General features: G+C 38.9%; 1 protein-coding gene across 1 annotated transcript in view; it reads left to right on the top strand.

The window, feature by feature from the left end:
• Positions 1-24,997, top strand: part of noc3l (NOC3-like DNA replication regulator) — a 61,521-nt gene that overhangs the window by 309 nt on the left and 36,215 nt on the right. Inside the window, exons 2-7 of the mRNA XM_060842375.1 lie at positions 3,402-3,609; positions 8,784-8,907; positions 11,762-11,919; positions 12,408-12,464; positions 14,473-14,615; positions 21,793-21,954. Coding sequence (XP_060698358.1) covers positions 3,402-3,609; positions 8,784-8,907; positions 11,762-11,919; positions 12,408-12,464; positions 14,473-14,615; positions 21,793-21,954 — 852 coding nt within the window. The remainder of the gene's footprint in view (positions 1-3,401; positions 3,610-8,783; positions 8,908-11,761; positions 11,920-12,407; positions 12,465-14,472; positions 14,616-21,792; positions 21,955-24,997) is intronic.

A 24,997-nucleotide genomic window follows, 5' to 3' on the forward strand; every position in this document is an offset into this window, starting at 1 on the left:
GTTGTCATTGTCCTCGCCGGCACTCCTGGCTCATCACTCACTGTTCCCAAATTAACCGCACTTTAATATTTATCGCACTTTAATATTTATCGAACTGTATTCCCAGAGGTCCTCTCAATTGGCGAATGCTTGCTGAGGAGGCTTACACCAGAAATATCCTTTCTTCGTTAAAATTATTTTTTTAAACTTTATATCAGGTCTTTCACAAGTTTAACATGTAACAAAGTTGTAGCATCAATTTATTAGCACATCATCACATTTTAAACATCGCTTCTTAGAATCATCTGATCATAATTGCATTTTTAAATACTTAAGTTTCTCATTATAAAAGCAATCCGATTTAATAGACAATATGACTAATAATATATTGCTTTATGCAGATTTTGCTGGTGCAGGGACTGTAATCTACACCAGCAAGAGCTGCTGATTCTCTTTTCTCCATATTGTTGCTCGGCCTCGGGAGCTAAAGCTGAGGGGAGTGCTCTTTTCAAGGCAACAAAAAAGCTCTTACCTTGTGGATTCATAGTATGATATGGAGGGGCTACAACACACATGGCAGCTTTTTGTGGTCATATCCACTATGGCAATTCACCTGCCACTACTTGCCCATCTTCTCCAAGACACCTGCAACTCTGTTTTCAGTTAATAATCCAGTTTCCTTTTGCATGCTTTATTTGAACCTGCCTCCGTCACACTTTCAAGTGGAGCATTCCAGATCCTAAGCGCATGCTGTACAAAAACCTTTTCTTCATGTTGCTATTGTTTCTCTTCCTAAATATCTTAAATCTGTGACCTGTTGTTCTCAAATCCTATGTTAATGGGTAGTTTCTCTCTATTTACTATGATTTTCAATAACTCTATCAAACTTCTTGACTGTCTGTTCCCAAAGGGGAATGATTCCAACTTCTCTAACCTAACTAAGAACAGAAGTTCTTCATACCTGGAACCATTCTCGTGGATTTTTCATTGTGTGTACCCTCTCTCATGCCTTCATTTCCTTCCAATAGTGCCCAGAAATGATGCAGTTGATGCCAAACTTGTTTCCTACAAATTTATCGTAATTTCTTTGCTTTTGTACTTTATGCTCTTATTAATAAAGCACTAGATGTCTTGACCTGCCACATTCACTGATTTATGCACGTATGCAACAAGGTTCCTCTGTTCATTCACCTCTTTTATAATTTTACTCTTTATACTGTCACGATACCTTTTCCACCAAATTACTCACTAGCACTTGGAGTCATAGAGATGTGTGTTAAATTTAATCTGTCACTTCTCTTCCCATTCCACTAACCTTTCTATGTCCTTTTGAATTGACATAGTATCATCCTCACAATTTGCAATGTTTCTAAGTTTTGTCATCTGTAATATTTGAAATTATGCTCTGCATACCAAGATCAGGAAGAGCACAAAGTCACTGCGAAAATCCAGGAAAAACTTTCTTCTAATCTGAAAACCAACTACTGGCCAATATTTGTGTTGCTATTGTCCTTTTTATTCCACGAATTCTGTTTTGCTTACATCTTCATCTGTGGTCCTTCATTAAGTATCATTTGGAAGTATGAGTGCGTCATCACATTATCCTCATCAACACACTCTGTTCCATTACCTAAACCCTGAAGCAAGTTAGATCAATATAATTTGCCCTTAACAAATTTGTGCTGGCTTTCATTAATTAACCCACATTTTCCCAAAAGAAAAAATTAATTTTGTCTTAAATTATTGTTTCTCAAAGCCACCAAAAATGAACTGACCGGTCTCTAGTTGCTGGGCTTACCTTCGCATTTTTTTGAAATGTCTCCAAAACCTGTCATATGAAGGAATGTTTAATTCTCAGTGCTGTCATTATTTGAACCAATTACCATGATATCACTCATTTCTGTGTTACTAGGACTTACAAGTATTTGGAAAGGCAAGGATTGATTAGGGATAGTCAATGTGTCTTTGTACATGGGCAATCATGTCTGACAAACTTGATGAGTTTTTTGAAGGAATAACAAAGAGGATTGATGAGGGCAGAGTGGTGGACATGATTTATATGGACATAAGGCACTCATTCACAAGGTTCCTCATGGTAGACTGGTTAGTATGGTTAGATTAGAACAGTTAGAACAAGCTATTTGAATACAGAGCTGGCTTGAAGGTAGGAGGTGGAGGGTAATGGTGGAGGGTTGCTTTTTAAGTGCAGGCTCATAGTTCCTTGAAAGTGGAATCCCAGGTAGATAGGATAGTGAAGGCAGTGTTTGGTATGCTTTCCTTTATTGGTCAGAGTATTGAGTACAGGAGTTGTGAACCAATGTTGCGGCTGTACTGGACATTAGGCCACTTTTGGAATACCATATACAATTCTGGTCTCCCTGCTCTAGAAGGGATGATGTAGTGAAACTTGAAAGGGTTCAGAAAATATTTGCAAGGGTGTTGTCAGGGTTGGAGGGTTTGATCTATAGGGAGAGGCTGAATAGTCTGGAGTTATTTTCCCTGGAGCATCGGAAGCTGAGGGGTGATCTTTGAAAGTTCGTAGAAAGATAAGGGCCATGAATGGGATAAATAGACAAGGTCTTTTCCCTGAGATGGGGGAATTCAGAACTAGAGGGCATAGGTTTAGGGTGAGAGGGGAAAGTTTTAAAAGGGACCTAAAGGGTACCTTTTTCATGCAGGTGTTTGGAATGAGCTGCTAGAGGAAGTGATGGAGGCTGGTACAGTTACAACATTTAAAAGGCATCTGGATGGGTATACGAATGGGAAGGGTTTTGAGGGATATGGTCCAATGCTGACAAATGGGACTAGATTAATTTAGGATAACTCGTTGGCATGGATGAGTTGTTTTTGTATTGTAATATCTATGACTCTATCTGCAGCCACAGATCAACAATTTTCTTCACACTGATTCACATAAATTAGACTTCATTATTTTCCCACTACACTGAAACCACCTACCACCTTCATATTTTCTATTTAGTGATATTCTAACATTTGGCCAAATGGATAATTAAAGCTGGGACAATGCTAATGCATCATAGGCATTAATTTTAGTGTCTTTTTTTGTTAATTGTTTGAAGTTGCTGGATATTTTCTCTGGATGGCTCCATGTTGTTGATATACCACGAGCAAGATTATTCACGTGTGGATTTGGCAGTTATTCGATTTCAGCAAGCATCAGAAGCAAACCCAATGTATATGTCAGACAGCACCCAGTAGGAGTCGCTGAATAATGGTTACAAACCTGAAGTCTGGTTCATTTTCCCATTTATACATCAGGCACTGTATTTCCTGCAACCTGTTAACCACACAAGATGAATTCTTCTTGATCTGTGTGATTACTGACTGAATAAGCTTGCTAAGACATCAGAAGGTAGGTCTTATTTATAGTCTTGGATCTTAACATCTATCTTCTGTTTCAGAGAAAAAATACAAAGAGAGTTCCGAATTTTCGTAAGCTGCTGAAGACTAGCAATGTGAAGCTTGCAAATAAATTGAAGAATAAACAGTACAAACAGCAAAGTGCAGTAAAGAAATATAAGAAAGAGCAGAGACAACTTCGACAAGCTGCTCGAGATGTTTCAGCAAAAGAAGCAAAACCATTGGATCAATTGAAAAGGAAAAGATCAGGCAAGTTCTGTTGTACCATGTTGACATGTAGCCAGGGAAACATCCTACGTGCATTTCCTTTGTTTATGCCTGTCAATGTTTTGTAAGTTTCACTGAGGTCACCTCTCATACTTTGAAACTCTAGAACATACAGGCACAGATTGTCCAATTTCTTCATGGGTCTCTATAGGAACAAGTCCAATGAATCTTTGTTGTACTTGGTACATGACATTAAAATACCTGAGATAAGGAGACCAAAACTGCACAGATTATTCCAGGTATAGTCAACCAAGCTCCTTTACAAATGAAGCAAGACCTCACTATTTATGGATGAGTTAAAATCCTGCTTTAATTACTGATTATACAGGGTTTTACTGCTGTTTTGGAGATATTATTCCATGATTTCATAATATGTCCATTTTAAAAAAAGCACACATTGAACAACTATTATCGTTGTTAGAGTCAAATAGGTATGTTTTTTAAAATTGCTAGTTTCGTTCACTTGAGGATTAAATTCAATCAGATCATGTTCTTTAGTAGGGACAGTAACATTGTGCCATACTGTGACAGCACTGTTCTCAATTCTTTATCACAAAGTGATTGCTCCACAAACCTATTTGCTATAAATTGAGTTAGGCACCTCCTGTAGGAGGAATTAATAGGTGTTTGTCTTTTAAATGCTGCATATTGGCATTCTATTAAAAAAATTGTAGTTCTGTGAAAGTTGAACTAATTTATCATGAGTTCAGTGAATAGAATTAAAGAGAATTCTGTACTTGGTATAATTGTCATATCAAACAGTATAGAAGAGGCCTTTCAGCCCACTAGTCTGTATTGCCAAAAATATACTACAACTGCACTGTGCCCATAGCCTTGAATGTTTTGACACTTCAGATGTGCATCTAGGTACATTGTAAGGTTGAGGTTTCCTGCCTCCACTATTCTCCCAGGTAGTACATTCCAGACCCTCAGCACCCTCAGGGTGAAAACATTTTTCTTCAAATCGCCTCTAAATCTTTTACTTTAAAATTATTGACCCTCTTCATTATTGACCCTTCGACTAAGGGAACAGTTGCTTTCTATTCACCATGTCTGTGCTTGTTATAATCTTAAACACCTCTAATAGGTGTTTCCACCCCATCCCCCCCCCCCCCCCCCCCCCCCCAATCTTCTCTGTTTTAAAGAAAGCTACCTGAGCTTATCCAACCTCTCTTCATAGCTCAAATGTTCCATCCCCAGCAACATACTTGTGAATCTCCTTTGCAACCTCCAGTGCTGTCACATCCTTACCATAGTGATGATCAGAACTACACATAACACTCCAGCTGTGGCCTAACCAAACTCCTGTACAGATTGAACATGATCCCTCTGCTCTTACAATCTGTTCCATGATTGATAAAGGCAATCACCCATTTGCTGCCTTAACTACCCTCTAAACCTGTTCTGCCACCTTCAGGGATCTCTGGACAAACTCTCCAAGATCCCTCTGTTTCTCTGAACTTCCTAATGTATTGCCACTCAGTGAATACACCTTTGCCTCATTCCTTCTCCCAAAGTGCATCATCTGATGTCTATCCAGATTAAATTCCATCTATCGCTGATCTGCCACCTGACCAACAGCTTATATCCTCCTGTAACCTAACATATTCCTCCTCCCTGTCAACCACCTGGCCGATCTTAATGTCAGCTGCAAACTTATTTACCATCCTCTCATATTCCCACCTATATCATTTATAAATATTGCAACTAATAAGGGACCCAACACTGATCTGTGTGGTATGCTACTGCACACTAGGCTTGAGTCACATAAACAGCTTTCTACTACCACCCTCGACCTGCTATCACTAAGCCAGTTTGGCTCTTTTTACCACATCTCCCTCGATCCCATGAGCTTTTATCCCTTGTGTTAAAAATCAGTTTCCTACATGCGACCTTGTCAAAGCTCTATTTGAAATCCATATAATTGCTCTCCTCTCATCCAAACACTTAGTCACTTCCTTGAAAAATTCCACCAAATTTATTAGGCATGATCTCCCTCTGAAAAAACCAATCGGATGATCCCTGATCAAACCTTGTCTCTCTAAATGGAGATTAATTTTCTCAAATAAGTTCTCTACCACTGATGATAGACTAGGGAACTGTCAACCACCGAGTCTATCTCTGCCACCCTTCTTGTAAAGCAGAAGCACATTAACTCTCCTTGAGTCCTGTGGCCAGAGAATTTTTAAAAATTTGGATCAGGACCCCTGAAATTTCCTTCCTCAACTCCCACCACAGCCTGGGCTACAACTCATCTAAACCTGGGGATTTGTCCACTTCTAAATCCTCCAACTTCTTATATTTGCTCAAGAGTGTCATAGTCCATCTTATTAAATTCTGTGTTTGCATACTGTTTCCAAGTAAAGATAGCTGTGAAATACTCTACCAATGTCCTTCACGCACAGATTTCCCCCTTGGTCCCGAATAGATTACTCTTTCCCTGAATATTCTCTTAACCCTTGATAGAATATCAAGAATTCTCACTAATCCTTGACTGCTAGCATTTTCTCATGCCCTCTCTTTTTCTCCTAATTGCTTTCTTGAAGTCTCCCCTGCACTTCCAATCCTCCTTGCAGACCTCTGTTATTCTGATCCCTTTGTTCCTGTTATATATGACTGTCTTACATTTTGTCCAGTCCTGACTATCCCTACACATCAATGGTTCTCTGGGCTTGTTGCTCCTACATTTCACCTGAAAGGAAATGTGTTGGGCCTGTACTCCCTCCAGTATCTTTCTGTATGTCTCTTACTGTTCTGTTGTAGATTTACCTTTAAGTAGCTGTTTCCTGTCTATGTTGGCCAGATCCTGCCTTATTTTAATAAAATCTGCCAATCCAAAACCCTGTTTGCAAACAATCTTTCTCCTCTTCCATAACAAAATGTTTATTATTGTGGCTGCTATCACTGAAATGTTCTTCCACTGTCACCTTGAGCTGTGTTCAGCTTCATTCCCAAGCATTAGGTCCAGCACTGCACTGACCCTGAAGGACCATCTACATGTTGGTGTAGCAAACTCTCATATACACATTTCAATAAAAATGCCACCTTTGAACTCTATATACTATGATTATCCCAATTAATATTGGGGTAGTTGAAATCCCCTAATATAGTTACCCTATTATTGTTTTTATGGACCTTTAGTGAATTTACTCAATTGCCTGCTGACTGTTCTGGGGTCTCTCACATAGAATGATGTTAAAGTTACTAATTGGTCAGTATTTTGAAGTCAGCTTTGAAGAAACAGGACTGCTTCTCCAGCATGTTTACTGATGCCCAATGGCTTGCAGCAATCTTCTTTGTGACATTTTGCTGCATTGGGCAGCTGATCCAGTGTATTATCTCTGCAGGTTATCTGTGGAACATGTAAACAGGGCATGATTAGATATTAATTATCACCTCTGCTACAGTCATCTTCCATTCCAGACTAACCTGTCATGATTAGATATTTAGCTATTCCATCTATTACAGTAGTCTCCTGTCCCAAGCTGACTCTACTAACTATTAATTAGATATTTAATATCGTGTTCCAAATATTTATGGTCCCAATCTTGTCATAGTGATACTTAACAGGGAGACTACCTCTACTAACCGTTATCTCATCTCGCTATAGTGACCTTTCAGCCTCAACCTTACTCTGCTAATTGGATAAGAGCATTCCACTATTCTTATCCCATCTTGCCTTCCATAGACCACAGATTGCCAGTGGTCTTCATGCTTTAATCCTTCCTATGCTTTCATGCTCTTTATTTTCCATAACAGCAGCATGACTCTTCATCCAATTACATTAAAAACAATCCTTCCTAAGCCAAAGAATCTAAGTTGGGAAGTAGAAATTAAAACTTTTTATTTCATTTTAAATAATGTACAGAAGAAATATAGAAGATTAGATTAAGGGAGAGATGAAATAAAAAAGAAATGAAAATAAATTAACTTTTCAAGACTATCCAACGGTGGCACAGTGGTTAGCACTGTGCCTCACAGCGCCAGAGACCCGGGTTCAATTCCCGACTCAGGTGACTGACTGTGTGGAGTTTGCACATTCTCCCCGTGTCTGCGTGGGTTTCCTCCGGGTGCTCCGGTTTCCTCCCACATTCCAAAGATGTGCGATTCAGGTGAATTGGCCACGCTAAATTGCCCGTAGTGTTAGGTAAGGGGTATATGTAGGGGTATGGGTGGGTTGCGCTTCGGCGGGTCGGTGTGGACTTGTTGGGCCAAAGGGCCTGTTTCCACACTGTAAGTAATCTAATCTAATCTAAATTTTGTCAGAATGACATCCAAAGCTTGTTTAAAAATACTTTTTAATTGCAGGAGAGTGTGGTTGGTAGTTATTAAGACCTATCATGCCGTTTAAAAATTAATTTAACCCTTGAATTAGCTCTAGCTTTATTTTACCGCAGTGGATAATGCAGAACGCTACAACGTCCTTAAGCCCTCGATGTTGCATCGACCTGTGAAACCAATCTGAAGCCTGTCTATCCTACACTATTCTATTTTCATCCATATGTTTATCCAGTGACCATTTAAATGCCCTTAAAAATTGGCGCGTCTTTTGTAGGGCAGTGCGTTCCATGCACCATCTACTCTCTGAGTAAAGAAACTACCACTGACATCTGTTCTATACCTATCACCCCTCAATTTAAAGCCTTGTTCCCTCGTGCTAGCCATAACCATCTGAGGAAATAGGGACACTATCCAAAGAGATAAGTACAGTAACTTTAGATTAGATTAGATTTACAATGTGGAAACAGGCCATTCGGCCCAACAAGTCCACACCGACCCGCCGAAGCGCAACCCACCCATACCCTTACATTTACCCCTTACCTAACACTACGGGCAATTTAGCATGGCCAATTCACCTGACCCGCACATCTTTGCTTAAAGTTAAATGCCAAATCTATCAACAAAGCACTGATGGGGCAAAGTTTGTAGAAAAGCAAGATAAATTAGCAACTTCAGCATTTAACTATGTACGTACAGACTCTGAAAGCTTGTCTGAAAGGTTTACGCCATAATAACATTAGCCTCACTATTAGCTGTTGGCCTCACTATTACTACTGCATGATCCATGCCACAGCCTTTTATGCATTGTTCCTGCAAAAAGTATCATGTGATTCTGCAAATTATTGATCTGTTTTGTTGTTCACATATATAAATAGATGAAGAAGAGGATGAAGTGGAAGAGGATGTTCTACCTTTGGATATGCTGGATGATGATGACTTGGAATATATGCAAAGCATGGGCCAGAGGCCATTATTTCTTACCAGGGATCTTCATTCCAGGTAAGATTTTCATCGTTTACAAGTATTGTTACGTTATAATGTCACCGTCCATTATTCACTATTCCTGCAGTCATGACAGATGTCGAGCTTTAATGATAGTACTATAAATTCCAGTTTGCCTCTAACTTATCCTGGATAAAAGCAAAGCACTCCCAAGTTCATTCAGTAGCAATATAAAATAAATTCTTTTTTGTAATTTTAACAAGAGCAGTAAAATAACAGGATTTCTAATTTATACTTTAGCCCTTTAAATATTTGCATAAACAAGCACCCACCTCCCACACAAATATTACAGAGGAGGGGAAAATAATGTCAGAACACCGTTCTGAATCACCATTCTAGCATCACAAAATAGATCATTTAGCTCCACAGTCCTTTTGATTTTTTGATAACGCCTTGATGTTTATTGGCACATCAGTTATCAGTTTTTAGTTCATTAGTAGCTTGGTTGTACTGAAGGTTATTTCCTGTGATCTTTAACATTCTTCCTCTGAGTGACTCTGTCAAAACAGCAGGGAAAATTACATTCGGAGAGTTGGAGAGGGCAGTTTTTCAGAGCAAGGGAAAAGAGAAATGTTGATGCTGCAAGCATATAGAGCCTTTATTTCACTCCCCTCAGAATCTGTGTAAAACTGCAACCTGGTCAAACAGAGACCTGTTACTGATGCTGAGCTTTCCTGAACCCAACACAAATAGTGTTGATTAAAAAGCCAATCAAAAGACTGTACCTGGGAGAATTGCCCTGAAGGCACACAGGTGGCTTTATTTAGTCATAGTCATAGAGATGTACAGCACGGAAACAGACCCTTCGGTCCAACTTGTCCATGCCGACCAGATATTCCAACCCAATCTAGTCCCACCTGCCAGCAGTGGGCCCATATCCTTCCAAACCTTTCCTATTAATATGCATCCAAATGCCTTTTAAATATTACAATTGTACTAGCGTCCTCCACTTCCTCTGGCAGCTCATTCCATACATGTACCACCCTCTGCATGAAAAAGTTACCCCTTAGGTCTCTTTTAAATCTTTCCCCTTACCCTAGACCTATGCCGTCTAGTTCTGGACTTTCCCCACCCCAGGGAAAAGACTTTGTCTATTTATCCTATCCATGCCTTTCATGATTTTATAAACTTCTATAAGGTCATCCCTCAGCCTCCAACACTCCAGGGAAAACAGACCTAGCCTATTCAAACTCTACCTGTAGCACAAATCCTCCAATCCTAGCAACATCGTCATAAATCTTTTCTGAGCCCTTTCAAGTTTCACAAGATCCTTCCAATAGGAAGGAGACCAGAATTGCATGCAATATTCCAACAGTCCTGTACACCCACACCATGACCTTCCAACTCTTGTACTCAATACTCTGACCGATAAAGGAAAGCATACCAAACGCCTTCTTCACTATCCTATCTACTTGCGAATCTAGTTTCAAGGAACTATGAACCTGCACTCCAAGGTTTCTTTGTTCAGCAACACTCCCTAGGATCTTACTATTAAGTGTATAAGTCCTGCTAAGATTTGCTTTCCCAAAATGCAGCACCTCACATCTATCTGAATTAAACTTCATCTGCCACTTCTCAGCCCATTGACCCACCTGATCAAGATCCTGTTGTATTCTGAGGTAACCACCTTCACTGTCCACTACACCTCCAATTTTGGTGTCATCTACAACTTACTGATGATCCCTCTTATGCTCACATTCAAATCATTTATATAAATGATGAAAAGTAGTGGACTCAACCCCTTATGAAAAACATCTTTGAACCCAGATCCCTGGCGCTGTGAGGATTAGTACTAACCCCAAAGCCACTGTGCCATTAAATTATGCTGAATCTTGACACCCACTTCCAGATTCAGGAATTCTCCCTCAATAATCGTAAATCCCAAAAATCACACTTGAATTGTAGCCTAATCCCAGGATTATCACCAGTGTTTGCACCACAAGTTCTTTTCAATGCTATCAAATCTGAGAATCCTTTCCCATTGGTCTTATCTCAAAACTTACATAAATAGTGTTTCTCCACCATTTGGATTTCAGTGGTTGAAGAAGGCCGTTCACCACCATGTTCTCAAGGCCAGTTAGAGATGGACAACAATATTTGACCTCCCAGGAAAGCCTACATCCCCTAAATTAATTTTTAAACTAAATAACTTTAACTTGTAAGTAGTATCAGCATTTAATAAACACAACAAAATTGTCATTAAAAATAGCAGTTAATTTTGTGATTGATAAAATTAACAAATTCTAATAGCGTATTGGCAGACAATGGTGAGATAGGCACCATTGAGCTGGGTTTCAATTAGCAGAGGGCACATAAGAACAGTTAAATAAATATTTGGCTGAAAGAATGGTGTGAGGAAAGTCGATTCCAGTTGTTAGGCTCTTTTTATTGAGATTCTTACGCACTTGATGCAACTGAAATATGCCATCTTCTGTGAACAGCCAAAATTTATTAAGCAAGTAAAAGCTTTGGAGGAACCATTAACACACTTTGCAGTGTTTGCAAAGCCATGTCAAGAGATATCTCTGAACAAAGGGTACAGTTCTTCCTTTATACAAATTTTTTACATCACTGTTAATAATGCCCACAAGACAACCCCCAGCCGCTCTATTTGGGCACACCATTCCCAAAAGTAACATTGTTGCATGTGCATTAGCTAACTCCATTTGTTTTCCCAAAGCTGTACACATTCACCCCTTTGAAAGCAGTGTCCTTTTTTCACTTTTTTAGCTCGTCGTCCAAAACGTAAAAAGATGTAAATATTTTGTCTTTTTTCCACAAATACTAATCTCTCTTTTATTCTTAATTTTCAACTGTGGTTAATTTGATGTAATTATTTGTCATATTTCAGTGAACCAACCCATGCCAAAAAAAGAAAGAAAGAAAATAGGGTGGAACAGTATGAGAAGGTGCCACGATATTTGCAGACTGAACCTGAAAAGGAGCTTATCCACCTATTGCCTATCAAAGACAAACGGGGTATAATTCCTCAATCAGTGGAGAAGCCAAGTAAGAAAATACCATGTTTATATTTGCTCCTTTAATGTAAATTTGATAGTGTAAAACTGGTTAAATAAAATTATTTCAGCTAGGTATAACACCCATATATCTCTTGATCCCCAAAGCGAGTGACCATAAATAATAATTTACCAAAGGAATTAAGTTTATGTTGTATTATGTAGCTTATTGAAAACATTGCAGTAGACTTCAAATTAAGTAGTCGCTTAAGATGCTACAGGATACTGTATTTTTAAAAATAAGCTTTTTGTAAACAACCTTTAATTTAAGAGCTACTAGATGGCTTAGCAATTGAAGCAATTATTAGTGATTTTTTTAGTTGGATTTGTGTTTGTCACAAGTTTAAGATTGTTTATTTTCTCAAGTGTCTTCAGAATTTCAGTACTTGTATTGCGATTGTATCAGTATGTCCTTTTCAATGTACTCAAATGCTGTGCCTACATATTTGTTGATACTAACTGTTAATATACTTTCTCTAGTCCTAATGGAAGAACAAGAAGAAGAAATGGCTGAGGAAAATCTACAGCAAGAGGAAAGTAAGAAAATAACATATACCAGATAATATTTTATATATCATATGTAAATTGTCACATTTAAACTTCACATGTGTGAAGTGTGCATCACATTGGCATTTGCATGATGTGTATCATATTCCAAAGTGGCAACAAATTACAGAGAAGATTTGCCATAATACAAACATCAACTCATTTTTATATTGGCCAAGAGTTTCTACTTTGTGAGCAATTGGCAATCCGGGCCTAAATTATAGTCAAAAAAATGATTAGTGTTAGTGGTAGTGTTCCTCTCAAACAAATTTGTACATGAGCAAAATGTGTCCTTTGAAGTACTAGTATATTATGCAGCATTTTAGAACATACTTTAATTGGACACATTTAGGAATATCCCTAGCCATATTTTGAATTGATTTTGATTTGATTTCTTATTGTCACATGTACCGAGACACAATGAAAAATATTGTTTTGCATGCTAACCAGAGAAATCGTACCTCTCATAAGTACATCAGGTAAGAGAACAGAATGCAGAATATAGTGATACAGTATACAGAAGGTTCAGAGAATCATTAGCTCAAATATATAAAAGGTCCATTCATAAGTCCCTTAAGAGCAGGGAAGAAACTGTTCCTTAAATTTGTTGGTAATTTTATAATTAAAAGGTGCAATTTTCCTATGCAGGTTTATGGGTTTATTTGAAAAAAAAATTTTAACCTGTGTGTAATCCACCGTCTGGTGACCATAGAGTTATACAGCAAGGAAACACACTTTGCTCCAAGTCCTTGGTGCTGACCAGATATCCTAAACTGATCTAGTCCCCTATGCTTGCATTTGGCCCATATCCCCCTAAACCCTTCCTATTCACATACCCATCCAGATGCTTTTTAAATGGTAGTTTCTTCCATACATGCACCACTCTCTGCGTGAAAGCATTGCCTCTCACGGTCCCTTTTAAATCTTTCCCCTCTCACCTGAAATAACTTTTAGCAAAGCCAGACAGAACCACTTACTAGTTATGTTGAAATACAGTATTCTCTTTCTTAGTATGTCAAAAATAAAAGTCTAATTTTCAAGGTACCTCTTGTGATCTTGTGCCAAATGTACTGTTTAATTTTAAGAAGCACTTCACAGGCCTGCAAGCTAGTACAATTTTGGCTGAAATGCAACCTAGTGAGAATTCCAGATTACCTCGCTGAAAGAGAGATTCCATTCTAAAATATTTCACATGTAATTAATTTTGATATGTTGAGAGTTATTTCATTGGCAGGTGCAGCAACCCTTCTTGCAAACTGCTCTGTCATACAAACCATAACATGTAAAATGACTAGATAAACTGCTCTTGATAATAAGAGTTGATAATTGGTGGCTGGAGGCGTAACTTTTATTTTAATAATGTGCAAAATTGTTGACATTCATTGAAATAGTATTTCAAGCAGCTTTTCAGTTTGTTTTACTGTGAAGTATAGCTCCTTAAGAGGAAAACGTGCTTTCATAATTGTGAATATTTTAAATGTGTGCAAATGTACACTTATTTCCTTGTAATCAAAGTTGTGATTGTCAATAATATGCGCAGGCTGAGACTGAGTGGTTCTTTTTCATCTCCAGAAGGTAGATTTGATTCCTGGGGTAAAAAATGAGGTCTGCAGATGCTGGAGATCAGAGCTGAAAATGTGTTGCTGGTTAAAGCACAGCAGGTTAGGCAGCATCCAAGGAATAGGAAATTCGACGTTCCGGGCATAAGCCTTTCATCAGGATGGAGGGCTTATGCCCGAAACGTCGAATTTCCTATTTCTTGGATGCTGCCTAACCTGCTGTGCTTTAACTAGCAACACATTTTCAGATTTGATTCCTGCTCAAGACTGACTATTGAAATATATTTCTTGTTGCAGATGTTGAACAAAGTATAAGAAAGTTCCAAAGAAAAATCTGAGCAAACTTAAATTCATTATCAATATATTTTTTGACAAGGCAAAAGAATTTGCTGATTACCTGCTTGGAAAGATGACAATAGAATTTTTTTAAAAAACTGCAGGAGAAGAAATGTTTGCTTTAAAGGAGCCTTGTCAAAAGTTGACCACGGAAGAGCTGCTACTGATGAGAAGACAGACGTTACAAGAGAAAAAGATCCAGATAGCCACTTTGGCATCGTCCATCCTGACTGAACCAAACAACAATGTAAGAACATCTGTTGATGTGAAAAAAATATCTTAAACTGTCCCAGATAAGATTTATATTTAGATTTATTGTCACATGTATGTAAAAGTACAGTGAAAAGTGTTGCCATGCTCCGGGGCCATCTTGAAACACTGAAAATAATGCAAGATTTTACAATGGAGTTTGTCCTCTCATCTTCCTGTTCCTCCACCAGTCGTTGCTTGATATCAGCCAGAGTCTCTGAAATGGGCTTCTAGGTCTCTGTAATGGCCTCTACTGCTGCCACTCCCATGATCTCAGTGTCTGAGCTGGAGCCATTTGCTGGGCCTGGGGTTGCATGGGTCCATACTTCCTGTTCCTCATCCAGTGCTCCTACAGATGCTGCTACTGTCCACTGTCCATCCCTTCCGCTGACCTTTCCACTCCTTCACATGCTCGGGCATGGTTGTAGACTGGAAATTCGGCTGGGGGAGTCAGCCTGGCACCACCTCCTCCCTTACTGGAAGACCCTGTGCTGGGGTATGGAGCTGTGTCCAGCCTGTCATGGCATTGCTGCAGTAAGAATTGTGTCTGAGAAACTGACTCCCATTTGAAGGATGTGGCAGTGTTTTGGATAGACAGTGTAGCTCAGTGTCTTTAAATATAAATACTTATTGACTTGACTTTAGTGCTTTTGATGGATTTGTAAAGTAGATTGTATTTGAGTTACTGTGCCATGGTCCTCTGCAAGAATCTGCTAGCATTGAGCCCTTTGCAATTAGAGGCTTGCTGCTATGTCTTGTGCACAGGCTAACTAACTTGTATGAAGAACTGTCATAATGTTCATTTTTTCTTTGAAACGACATTAATTATTTGAAAGCTAATCAAGAATGGATTTAGTTAAACATATTTCAAAAATTGAAGTGCACCTTAATATGTTTCAATTCTTAGCCTCACATAAGATTGTTCTGTCATTTTCAAGACTTTTTTTTTAGATTAGATTACTTACAGTGTGGAAACCGGCCCTTCGGCCCAACAAGTTCACACCGACCCATTCCCTTACATTTGCCCCCTTACCTAACACTACAGGCAATTTAGCATGCTCAATTCACCTAACCTGCACATCTTTGGTCTGTGGGAGGAAACCGGAGCACCCGGAGGAAACCCACGCAGACACGGGGAGAATTTGCAAACTCCACACAGACAGTTGTCCGAGGTGGAAGTGGCGGTTAAAATTAGATGTAGAAATTAGGGCCAACCTTAAAAAAAAAAGTCAGTTGCTTGTATGACAACACGAAGGGCTTATGCCCGAAACATCGATTCTTCTGCTCCTTGGATGCTGCTTGACCGGCTGTGCTTTTCCAACACCATGCACTTTGATTCTTATCTCCAGCATTTCAGTCCTCACTTTCTCCAACATGTATAGAACCTTCTATTTATGGCCTCTTTCTGTACTTGACTGCCAATAGAAATATTAGATGGCATTTAGTGCCCACTTGCTTGGCACATTTGTACTTAGCAGTTGTCTCTGTACCACACTTGCAACGTCCATCTCACTTCCAGAATTTCACTGTGGCCTGTGATGATGCTAGGCTCGGTGACATACTGGCAACAGCCTTCACCGACTTAGTGGTGACACTGTTCATTCAAGCTGCTGATTATCTGGTAGTCAAGAGGAGGACTTTCTCCCCCATGTCCTTAATCTTGAGGGAAGGCCCACTGCTATCCAGTTAAGCGTGACACATGATATGGTAGACCTTTGTCAAGAGGTCCCACTAGGCTCTTGCTAACTCTGCAATAGAGTTTATCTTTGTCTTGTTGTCTTATTCCTCCTTCGCTACTCCTCCAATCACTTGCTTGACATCAGCTGGTGTCTCAGATTAGACATCTATCATCTCCAAATTTTTCTGTGTCCACTCTTATCAAAATCCTTTATAATTTTAAAGACCTCTGTGGGGCTACCCTTCAATCTCCTGCTTTCGAGACAAACGTGCCCCCAGCCTGATCAAGCTTGAAATTTTTCCTGAAAGGTTATGATCACTTCAGTAATTTAACTCTGAACTTTCTACAGGGCCTCTGTCTCATTTCTGTAATATGGATGCCAGAACTGTTCCTGGAGCTCAAAGTAGTAGTGCACCCAAGATTCTTTCCATGCAGCATATTGATCAGTGACATTGAAGGAATTGTGTTATAGTTCCAAGTCAAGATAGAATGGGACTCGGAAGGAAACTTGGATGCGGTGGTATTCCCCATGCATGTGCTACCTCCTAGGTGGTGGAAGACATCAGTTTGGAAGATGCATTTGAAGGAGCCTTGGAAGTCACTGTAGACGATGTGCACTGCTGCTACTATATGTCAATGGCAAGGGCAAAATCTTGAAGATGGTGGATGGGATACCATTCAAGTAGGCTGTTTTGTCTTGGATGATGCCAAGCTTTAATTGTTGTTGGAGCTGCACTCATGAATGCAACTTGAAGAGTATTCCATCATGCTCCTGACTTGTGCCTTGTAGACAGTAGGTTGGTATAGGGTGTCAGGAGGTACTTTACCTGTTGCAGAATTCCTAGCCTCTGGTCTGCCTTTATTACTTAGAATTTATATGGCCAACCCAGTTCAGTTTCAGGCGAAAGTGAGGACTGCAGATGCTGGAGATTAGAGTCCAGAGTATGGTGCTGGAAAAGCATAGCAGGTCAGGCAGCATCCGAGGAGTTTTCTCTACTCTGTTTTAGCCTCGTATCTCCACAGGCTCTGACTTTAATCATGATTTTAGTCTGTGATACCATGTCAATATCTTAGGGTATTTAAATATTTTGTGCATTCTACGTTGCCTTCAGCAGTCCTTTTGTTACTTCAAGAAGTCAATAAGGTTATTTGAGCCTGACCTGATTATGTTTGTTATAGTTCCAGTCTATTCAATATCTCTTCATAACTAAAACTCTTTAGTCCAGGCAACATCCTATTAAAATCCCTTTGTACCCTCTCCAATTCAGTTGCATCTCTCTCGTAATGTACAGGATGGTTTTCTTGACCAATATCTGGAGGGCAGGTAATGTGAGCAGGCCATCTTAGACAAGGTATTGTGTAATGAGAAGGGTATTATTGCCAATCCAGCTATACGAGACCCCTTGGGGATGAGTGACTATAATATGATAGAATTTTTTTTATCAAGATGACGAGTAAGATAGTTAATTTGGAGATGAGGGTGCTGACTCTTAATAAAGAAAACTATGAAGATATGAGACCAGAATTGGCCTTGATAGATTGGGGAGAGTTACTTAAAGGGGTGATAGTAGATAGGCATTGGCAATCATTTGAGGAATGCATGGGGGAACTGCAACAACTGTTTATTCTTGTCTGACACAACAGCAAATGGAGAAGAGAACCGATCCATGGATTACAAAGGAAATTTGAGATAGTATCTGATCCACGAAACAAGCATACAAATGGGCCAAGAAAAAAAAAGGATTAGCAACAGTTTAGAATTCAGCAAAGTAGGATCAAGGGATTGATTAAGAAAGAAAATACAGTATAAAAGCAAGCTTGCAGGGAACACAAAGACTGATGCTAAGGGTTTCAATTAATACTTGAAAAGAAGGAGATTAGTGAAGACAAATGTAGGTCCCCTACAAACAGAAATGGGGGAATGCATAATAGGGGACAGAGAAATGATTGAGCAACTGAATACATTCTTTGATTCTGTCTTCACAAAAGAGAATACAAATTAGATACCAGAAATTTTGAAGAATGCAAGATTTAGTGAGAAGGTAGCACTGAGGGAGATCAATACCAGTAGAAAAATGATATTAGGAAAATTGAAGGTGGATAAATCCCCAGAACCTGATAATCTACATCCCAGAGTATTTAAGGAAGTGGCTGTAGAAATAGTAGAAGCATCGGTGGTCATCTTCCAGGAATCTGTAAACTCTGGAAGAGTCCCTGCAAATTGGAGGGTAGTTAATGTTATTCTAGTATTCAAAAAGGGAGGTAGAGAGAAACCATGAAATTATAGATCAGTAAGCCTAACATCAGTATTCTCTAATTCATTATCAAAAACTTTATAATGGAGCATTTAGAAAGCAGTGGCAGAATCAGCATGGATTTATGGAGGGGGAATTATGCTTGACAAATCTGTTGGAATTCTATGAAGATGTAACTAGTAGAGTTGACAAGGGGGAGCCAGTCAATGTGGAATATTTGGACTTGCAAAAAGTGTTTGACAAAGTCCCGCATAAGAGATTATTTTGCAAGATTAAAGCGCATGGGATTGGAGGAAGAATTGGGATGGATAGAAAACTGGTTGACAGAGAGGAAACAAAGAGTAAGAATAAATAGGTTCTTTTCAACTTGGCAGGCAGTGTAACCAGTGGGGTGCCACAGGGATTGGTGCTAGGACCCCAGCTTTTCACAATTTGGATGAGGGAACAAAATGTAACATCTCAAAGTTAGCAAATGAAACCAAGTTGGGTGAGAAGGTGAACTGTGACGAGGATGCAAAGATCCTTCAGCATGATCTGACAGGTTGGGTGAGTGGGCATATCAATGGCAGATGCAATATAATTTGGATAAATATGAGCTTATTCACTTTGGAAGCAAAAATAAGAAGGCAGATTAGTACTTGAATGGTGTAAAGTAGGAGAGAGGAGTGACCAGTGAGACCTGGCTGTTCTTGTGCACTAGTCATTGAAGGTAGGCATATGTGTGCAGCAGGCGATAAAGAAGGCAAATGGGCTGTTGGCCTTCATAATGAGAGGTTTCGAGTACAGGAGTAGGTATGTGTTGTTGCAGTTATACACTGCCTTGGTGAGGCCACACCTAGAATACTATGTGCAGTTTTAGTCTCCTTTTCTGACTTGCTCTTGCTCTCAAGGGAGTGCAGCGAAGGTTTAACAGGCTGATTCTAGGGATGGCAGGACTGATGTATGAGGAGAGATTGACTAGGTTAGGACTGTTTTTGTTGGAGTTCAGATGATTGAGGGGGATTTCACAGAGACTTATAAAACTCTAACAGGACTAGACAGGGTAGATACAAAGCGGATGTTCCCGATGGTGGGTGCATCCAGAGCCAGAGGTCACATTCTGAGGATTTGGGGTGGACCATTTAGGACAGAGATGAGACATTTCTTCATCCAAAGAGTGGTGGGCCTGTGGAATTCATTACCACAGGAAGTAGTTGATGCCAAAACATTAAATGTATTCAGGAGGTGACTAGATATTGCACTTGGGGCAAATGGGACCAAAGGTTATGGGGTGAAAGTAGGATTAGGCTGTTGAGGTGGATGATCAACCATGATCATGATGAATGGTGGAGCAGCTTCAAAGAGCCAAATGGTCACCTCCTCTATGTTATGTCTGTGTTAACTATGCAAATGCTCTAGCTGTGGCCTAAGCAACATTTTATACTGTTCTAACAGAACTTCTGTGCTCTTAATTTCTATGTCTGGCTAATAAAGTCAGGTATCCCATATATTTCTTTAATCATATATATCTGTACTACAACCTTAAGGGATTGGTGGACATGCACATCAAAGTCTCTCTCTTCTTCAGTGCTTCCCAGGGTCCTATCGTTAATCACATATTCCCTTGCTTTGTTTGTCCTGTCCAAGTGTATCACTTCTCACTTAACCTGAATTGAATTCCACTTGCCACTGATCAGGCCATCTATATCCTCTTGTAACCTAAGGCTATCTTCCTCACAATTTACCACTCCTCCAGTTTTTGTATTATCTGTGAACTTACTGATCAACCCGCGTTCGTTTCAAGTCTAAATAATTTATATATGTATATACCATAAACAGCTAGGATCGCTGCAGAACCCCACTGGCTATAGACCAGTCACCGAAACACACCTCAGCCATTACCTTCAGCTGCTTGTCATACAGACAATTCTGAATCCAAATAGCCACATTTCCCTGGATCCCTTGGACTGTTGCTATCCTTCTCCCATGTAGGATCTTATTAAAAACCTTCCTGAAGTTCAGTAGATTCTTCAAAATGTATTGCCTTCATCTACTCACCTTTACAAAAAATTAATTCAGGTTGGTCAGGCGTGATCTACCCTTAATAAAGCCTTCTGACTGTTCTTGATTTATCTCTGCCTTTCCAAATGCAGATTAATTTTGTCCCACCACTTTCCTGTAGTTTCCTGCTTTATCCCTTCCACTCTTCTTTAATAATAACACATTGGCTGTCCTCTGGTCCGTTGGCACATGTGTTATGGCTAGGGAAGAATTGAACGTTATTGCCACAGCCTGACTGTTTCCTTTTGTGTTGATATTATGGCTTTAAGAGTTGTGTTTTGCCCTGTTTCTTTTTGAAGAGATGTTTTGAACCAAAGGTGGTGAGCTGTGTATTTGAAGCCAATAAAGTAAACAGCTTGTCAGGCCTTGGTTTTTTTTTTCAAAGTTAGAACAATAGAAACAGCATTTATGGATGGAGTGAGGTTCCCCTGGAGCCATGGTTTTAGTTTAACTTTCAGCATTTGATGGAGTTTTGTGGTTGACTATGGAAGCTCACTCTCTGAGAATTTTCTCTCTGTGGCACCTAAAAGCTTGGGTTCCCTTTCTGTTGCAAGAATTACATGTGAGACAATCTGTTTAACTGATGTTGCCTTTGCTATGCTGGAACAGTTGCTATTTACTATTTAAATAGTATATCATTCTGTTAGGTTTTACAGTAGAGTTAACATTATACCAATTTATATTCCTTTTGGTTATTTTTACCTGTGGTAAGAATAAGGTGATAAAAGCAAATTACTGCGGATGCTGGAATCTGAAACCAAAAAAGAAAATGCTGGAAAATCTCAGCAGGTCTGGCAGCATCTGTAAGGAGAGAAAAGAGCTGACGTTTCGAGTCTAACTGACCCTTTGTCAAACCACCTTACATTTGCCTTTCAATAAGATGGTGTAGACCCTAACTTCTATCTCCTTGATATATTTGAAGGGGGTTTGGTCTGGTCCATAACACTGCCTTCTAATCTTGTAGTATATTCCCTCTTCTCGTGATTATCATGCGTATTTGTAAAAATGCCTTTGCTAGTTCTCCCGTAACTGAAATATGTGCTTGTTGTCCATTGTGATTTTATTATTTGTACAATTAAGTGGTTCTGTCCCCTTTTCTGAATTTCCTTTGTAATTTAAAAAATATATGTACCTTGGATCAATCTTGAATTTGAAAAATAAAAAACTTACAAATTTATCTAAAGTGATTATTCTGTTCACAGATAAAAAAGCTGAAGGAACTGCGTTCAATGCTCATGGAAAGGGATCCAAATGTTGCAGTAACTGTACGGAAACTGGTGATGGTATCTTTGTTGGAGATCTTTAAAGACATCACACCATGCTACAGAATACGACCTCTAACTGAAGCAGAGAAAACTACAAAGGTACTGAATAAATTTGGTAAAGTTCCAAATGGTGCAATATTATATGATTTACTTTGTTTTGATGACTGCGCTGCTATAAGTTTGAAATAATCTGTATCCCAAACTTTGAATTTCCCAATGAAGATTAGCAAATCTTTATCAATATAAAAACTGAAAATTTGGAGAAAGCAAACCAGTGAAATGTCTGAAATATTGTTTTCTTTAGCAGCCATTTCATTTTATTAACTTGGAAATATAATGCTGAAAAATAAAGCTGATGTCACAATGTGCAAAAATATTACAAAAGTTTAAACATTATCCCCAAAAAATTTGGCTTTCTCAAAATCTGTCCAAAACATTTGCCCCCACATCTCTCAGTTGCCTCTGTTTAAAACTTTGCTCCTTTTTTGGAAGTTTGTCTTAGTCAACCAGAGCTTCCCTCTCAATATTTTTAATCTCTGCACAAATGAAATTTTACTTTTGGAAGTGTTTACATAATGATATGCTCATTTTACACAAAGCAGGAAATACAGAATTAACTGAAAGAAAAAGTTGTTAATCACAGAACCACTTCAGTTAGTGAGTTTTGAGAAGATTTGTAGCTCAGGTTGAGGATCTGAATGTAAGTTTGCTTGCTGAACTGGAAGGTTTTCAGCTGTTTCTTCACCATACTAGGTGACATCATTAGTGAGCCTCTGATGAAGCACTGGCGTTTGTGACCTGCTTTCTATTTATGTGCTTAGGTTTCTTTGGGTTGGTGACATCATTTCCTGTGGGGATGTCATCTCCTGTTGTTTTTCTCAGATGGTGGTAAATGGGGTTGGTTATTAATGTGTTTGTTGACAGAGTTCCAGTTGGAATGCCATGCTTCTAGGAATTCTCGTGCGTGTCTCTGTTTGGCTTGTCCTGGGATGGACGTGTTGTCTCAGTCAAAGTGGTGTCATTCCTCATCTGTGTATAAGGATACGAGTGATTGGGGATCATGTCTTTTAGTTGCTAGTTGATGTTCATTATCTTGGTGGCTAGTTTTCAGCCTGTTTGTCCAATGTAGAGTTTGTTACAGTTCTTGCAAGGTATTTTGTAAATGACATTAGTTTTGCTTGTTGTCTGTACAGCTGCTGTTTTAGTGTGTCGGTGGGTTTGTGGGCTACCATGATGCCAAGAGGTCTGAGTTGTCTGGTAGTAGTTTCCAAGATGCCTTGATGAAGAGGAGAGTGGCTTGGGTTTCTGGGTGTGTTTTGTCAGCTTGTTTGGATTTGTTGCTGAGAAATCGGTGGACTGTGTTCAGTGGGTACTCATTCTTTTTGAATACACTGTATAGGTGATATTCCTCTGTTCTGCGTAGTTCCTCTGTGCTGCAGTGTGTGGTGGCTTGTTGAAATTATGTTCTCATGCAGCTTCGTTTATGGGTGTTGGGGTAATTGCTTCTGTAGTTCATTATTTGGTCCGTATGTGTTGTTTTCCTATAGACACTGGTTTGAAGATCCCCGATTGCTGTTCATTGTACTATGACATCTAGGAATGGCAATTTTTATTGTTGTTTTTCTCCGCTTTGGTGAATTTCATGCCAGTAAGGGTATTATTGATGGTCTTAAAGATTTCCTCTAATTTGTTTCTGTTTAGTGATGGCAGTGATCATTACCAAACAAAACAAATTGGAGGAAGCCTCCAAGACCATCAATAATACCCTTACTGGCATGAAATTCACCAAAGCGGAGAAAAACAACAACAAACTGCCATTAGTGATGATAGTGATTGTATAGAAAGAACCAAAAGTCTGATATGGGTTTATCCTCTAGAGAGTAGAGGGTGTTTCTCTACCCTCCGCTTCCTAGTATTACTTGTGTTTGAGTAGTTCTTAAATTACAGCTGAACATCCACACTGCAATGGTTAGCTCATAGAATATCTATACTGTGGAAGAAGCCATTCGGTCCATCAAATCTGCACCAATCCTCCGAAAATCATCCCACCTAGACCCAATCCACTATCCTTTCCCCATAATCCCACATTTTCCATGGGTAAAGCACCTAGCCTGCAGTTCCCTGGGGACTGTGGGGAAATTTAGCATGGTTAATCCACATCTTTGGACTTGAAAGGTCCTCCCAAATCATAGTTGTGTACCTTCTAGTGGGGTTATCTAGTCAGGATGGCATAAATTTCAGCAAGCTATCAATTTTCCTTTAAAACAAACCCCCAACAATTTCCATTACTAAAATATTTAAAATTCCATGGGAATATATTCCTATTTTTCTTTTTCTCTCACTCTGACATTTCTATTAAGCATTGGAGAGTTACTCCAGTACATGAAGATGGAAAGCAGCCTCAAGGCAGAAAGCCTGACTCAGATCATGATTCTGACATGTGGTAATCTGCCATTCATTCAAGTTTCCAAATTATGTTGTGTTAATTTTGGACACAGTGTATAGGGAGCTGATGTTCAAAAAATGTACTTATTTTTCAAATAACAGGTAAGGAGCAAGTTAATTTAAAAACAAATGACATTTAGTTTAGTTTTGGGATTACTTGGTACCTGAATTGAGGTTTCAAAATACTGCAATGGTTTTGTTTATAAAACAATGAACTCTTTGCTCTTTTCGCCATCTAGTGCTGCAATATTTTAATTCACTGTTTAGCATATGATTTGTTTAGGGACCAGCAAAAACTAAGCTGGAAGAATGCTCTACAATGTGGAATTAATTAATTGTGTTGAAAACTATGAATGAGATTTGCATAAGTTTAATTATAACTGCATGCATTATTACGGACGCATAAAATTCTTGCTAAATTCTGCTTGGAATCTTTTCCAGGAAATTTAGAAATGTTTCATAATACATTGACGTAGGCTTTTGATAGACTTTTTTGTTTCTTTTTTATGGTCATTTAAAAGTTGTAATAACTGGAATGCTATGTTAATATAATTGAATAAAAATAAAAAATGTTAGAAATATCAGTTGCAACATTAGCAACTGTCTTTTATTCAGATGCTGATCAAAGTATTATTTATGATTAGATAAATTTAGATAAATTAGATGATTTCATGATTCAGAGATGTTCTAGACACCT

This window comes from Hemiscyllium ocellatum, chromosome 22, assembly GCF_020745735.1.
Source record: "Hemiscyllium ocellatum isolate sHemOce1 chromosome 22, sHemOce1.pat.X.cur, whole genome shotgun sequence".
Lineage (NCBI taxonomy): Eukaryota > Metazoa > Chordata > Chondrichthyes > Orectolobiformes > Hemiscylliidae > Hemiscyllium > Hemiscyllium ocellatum.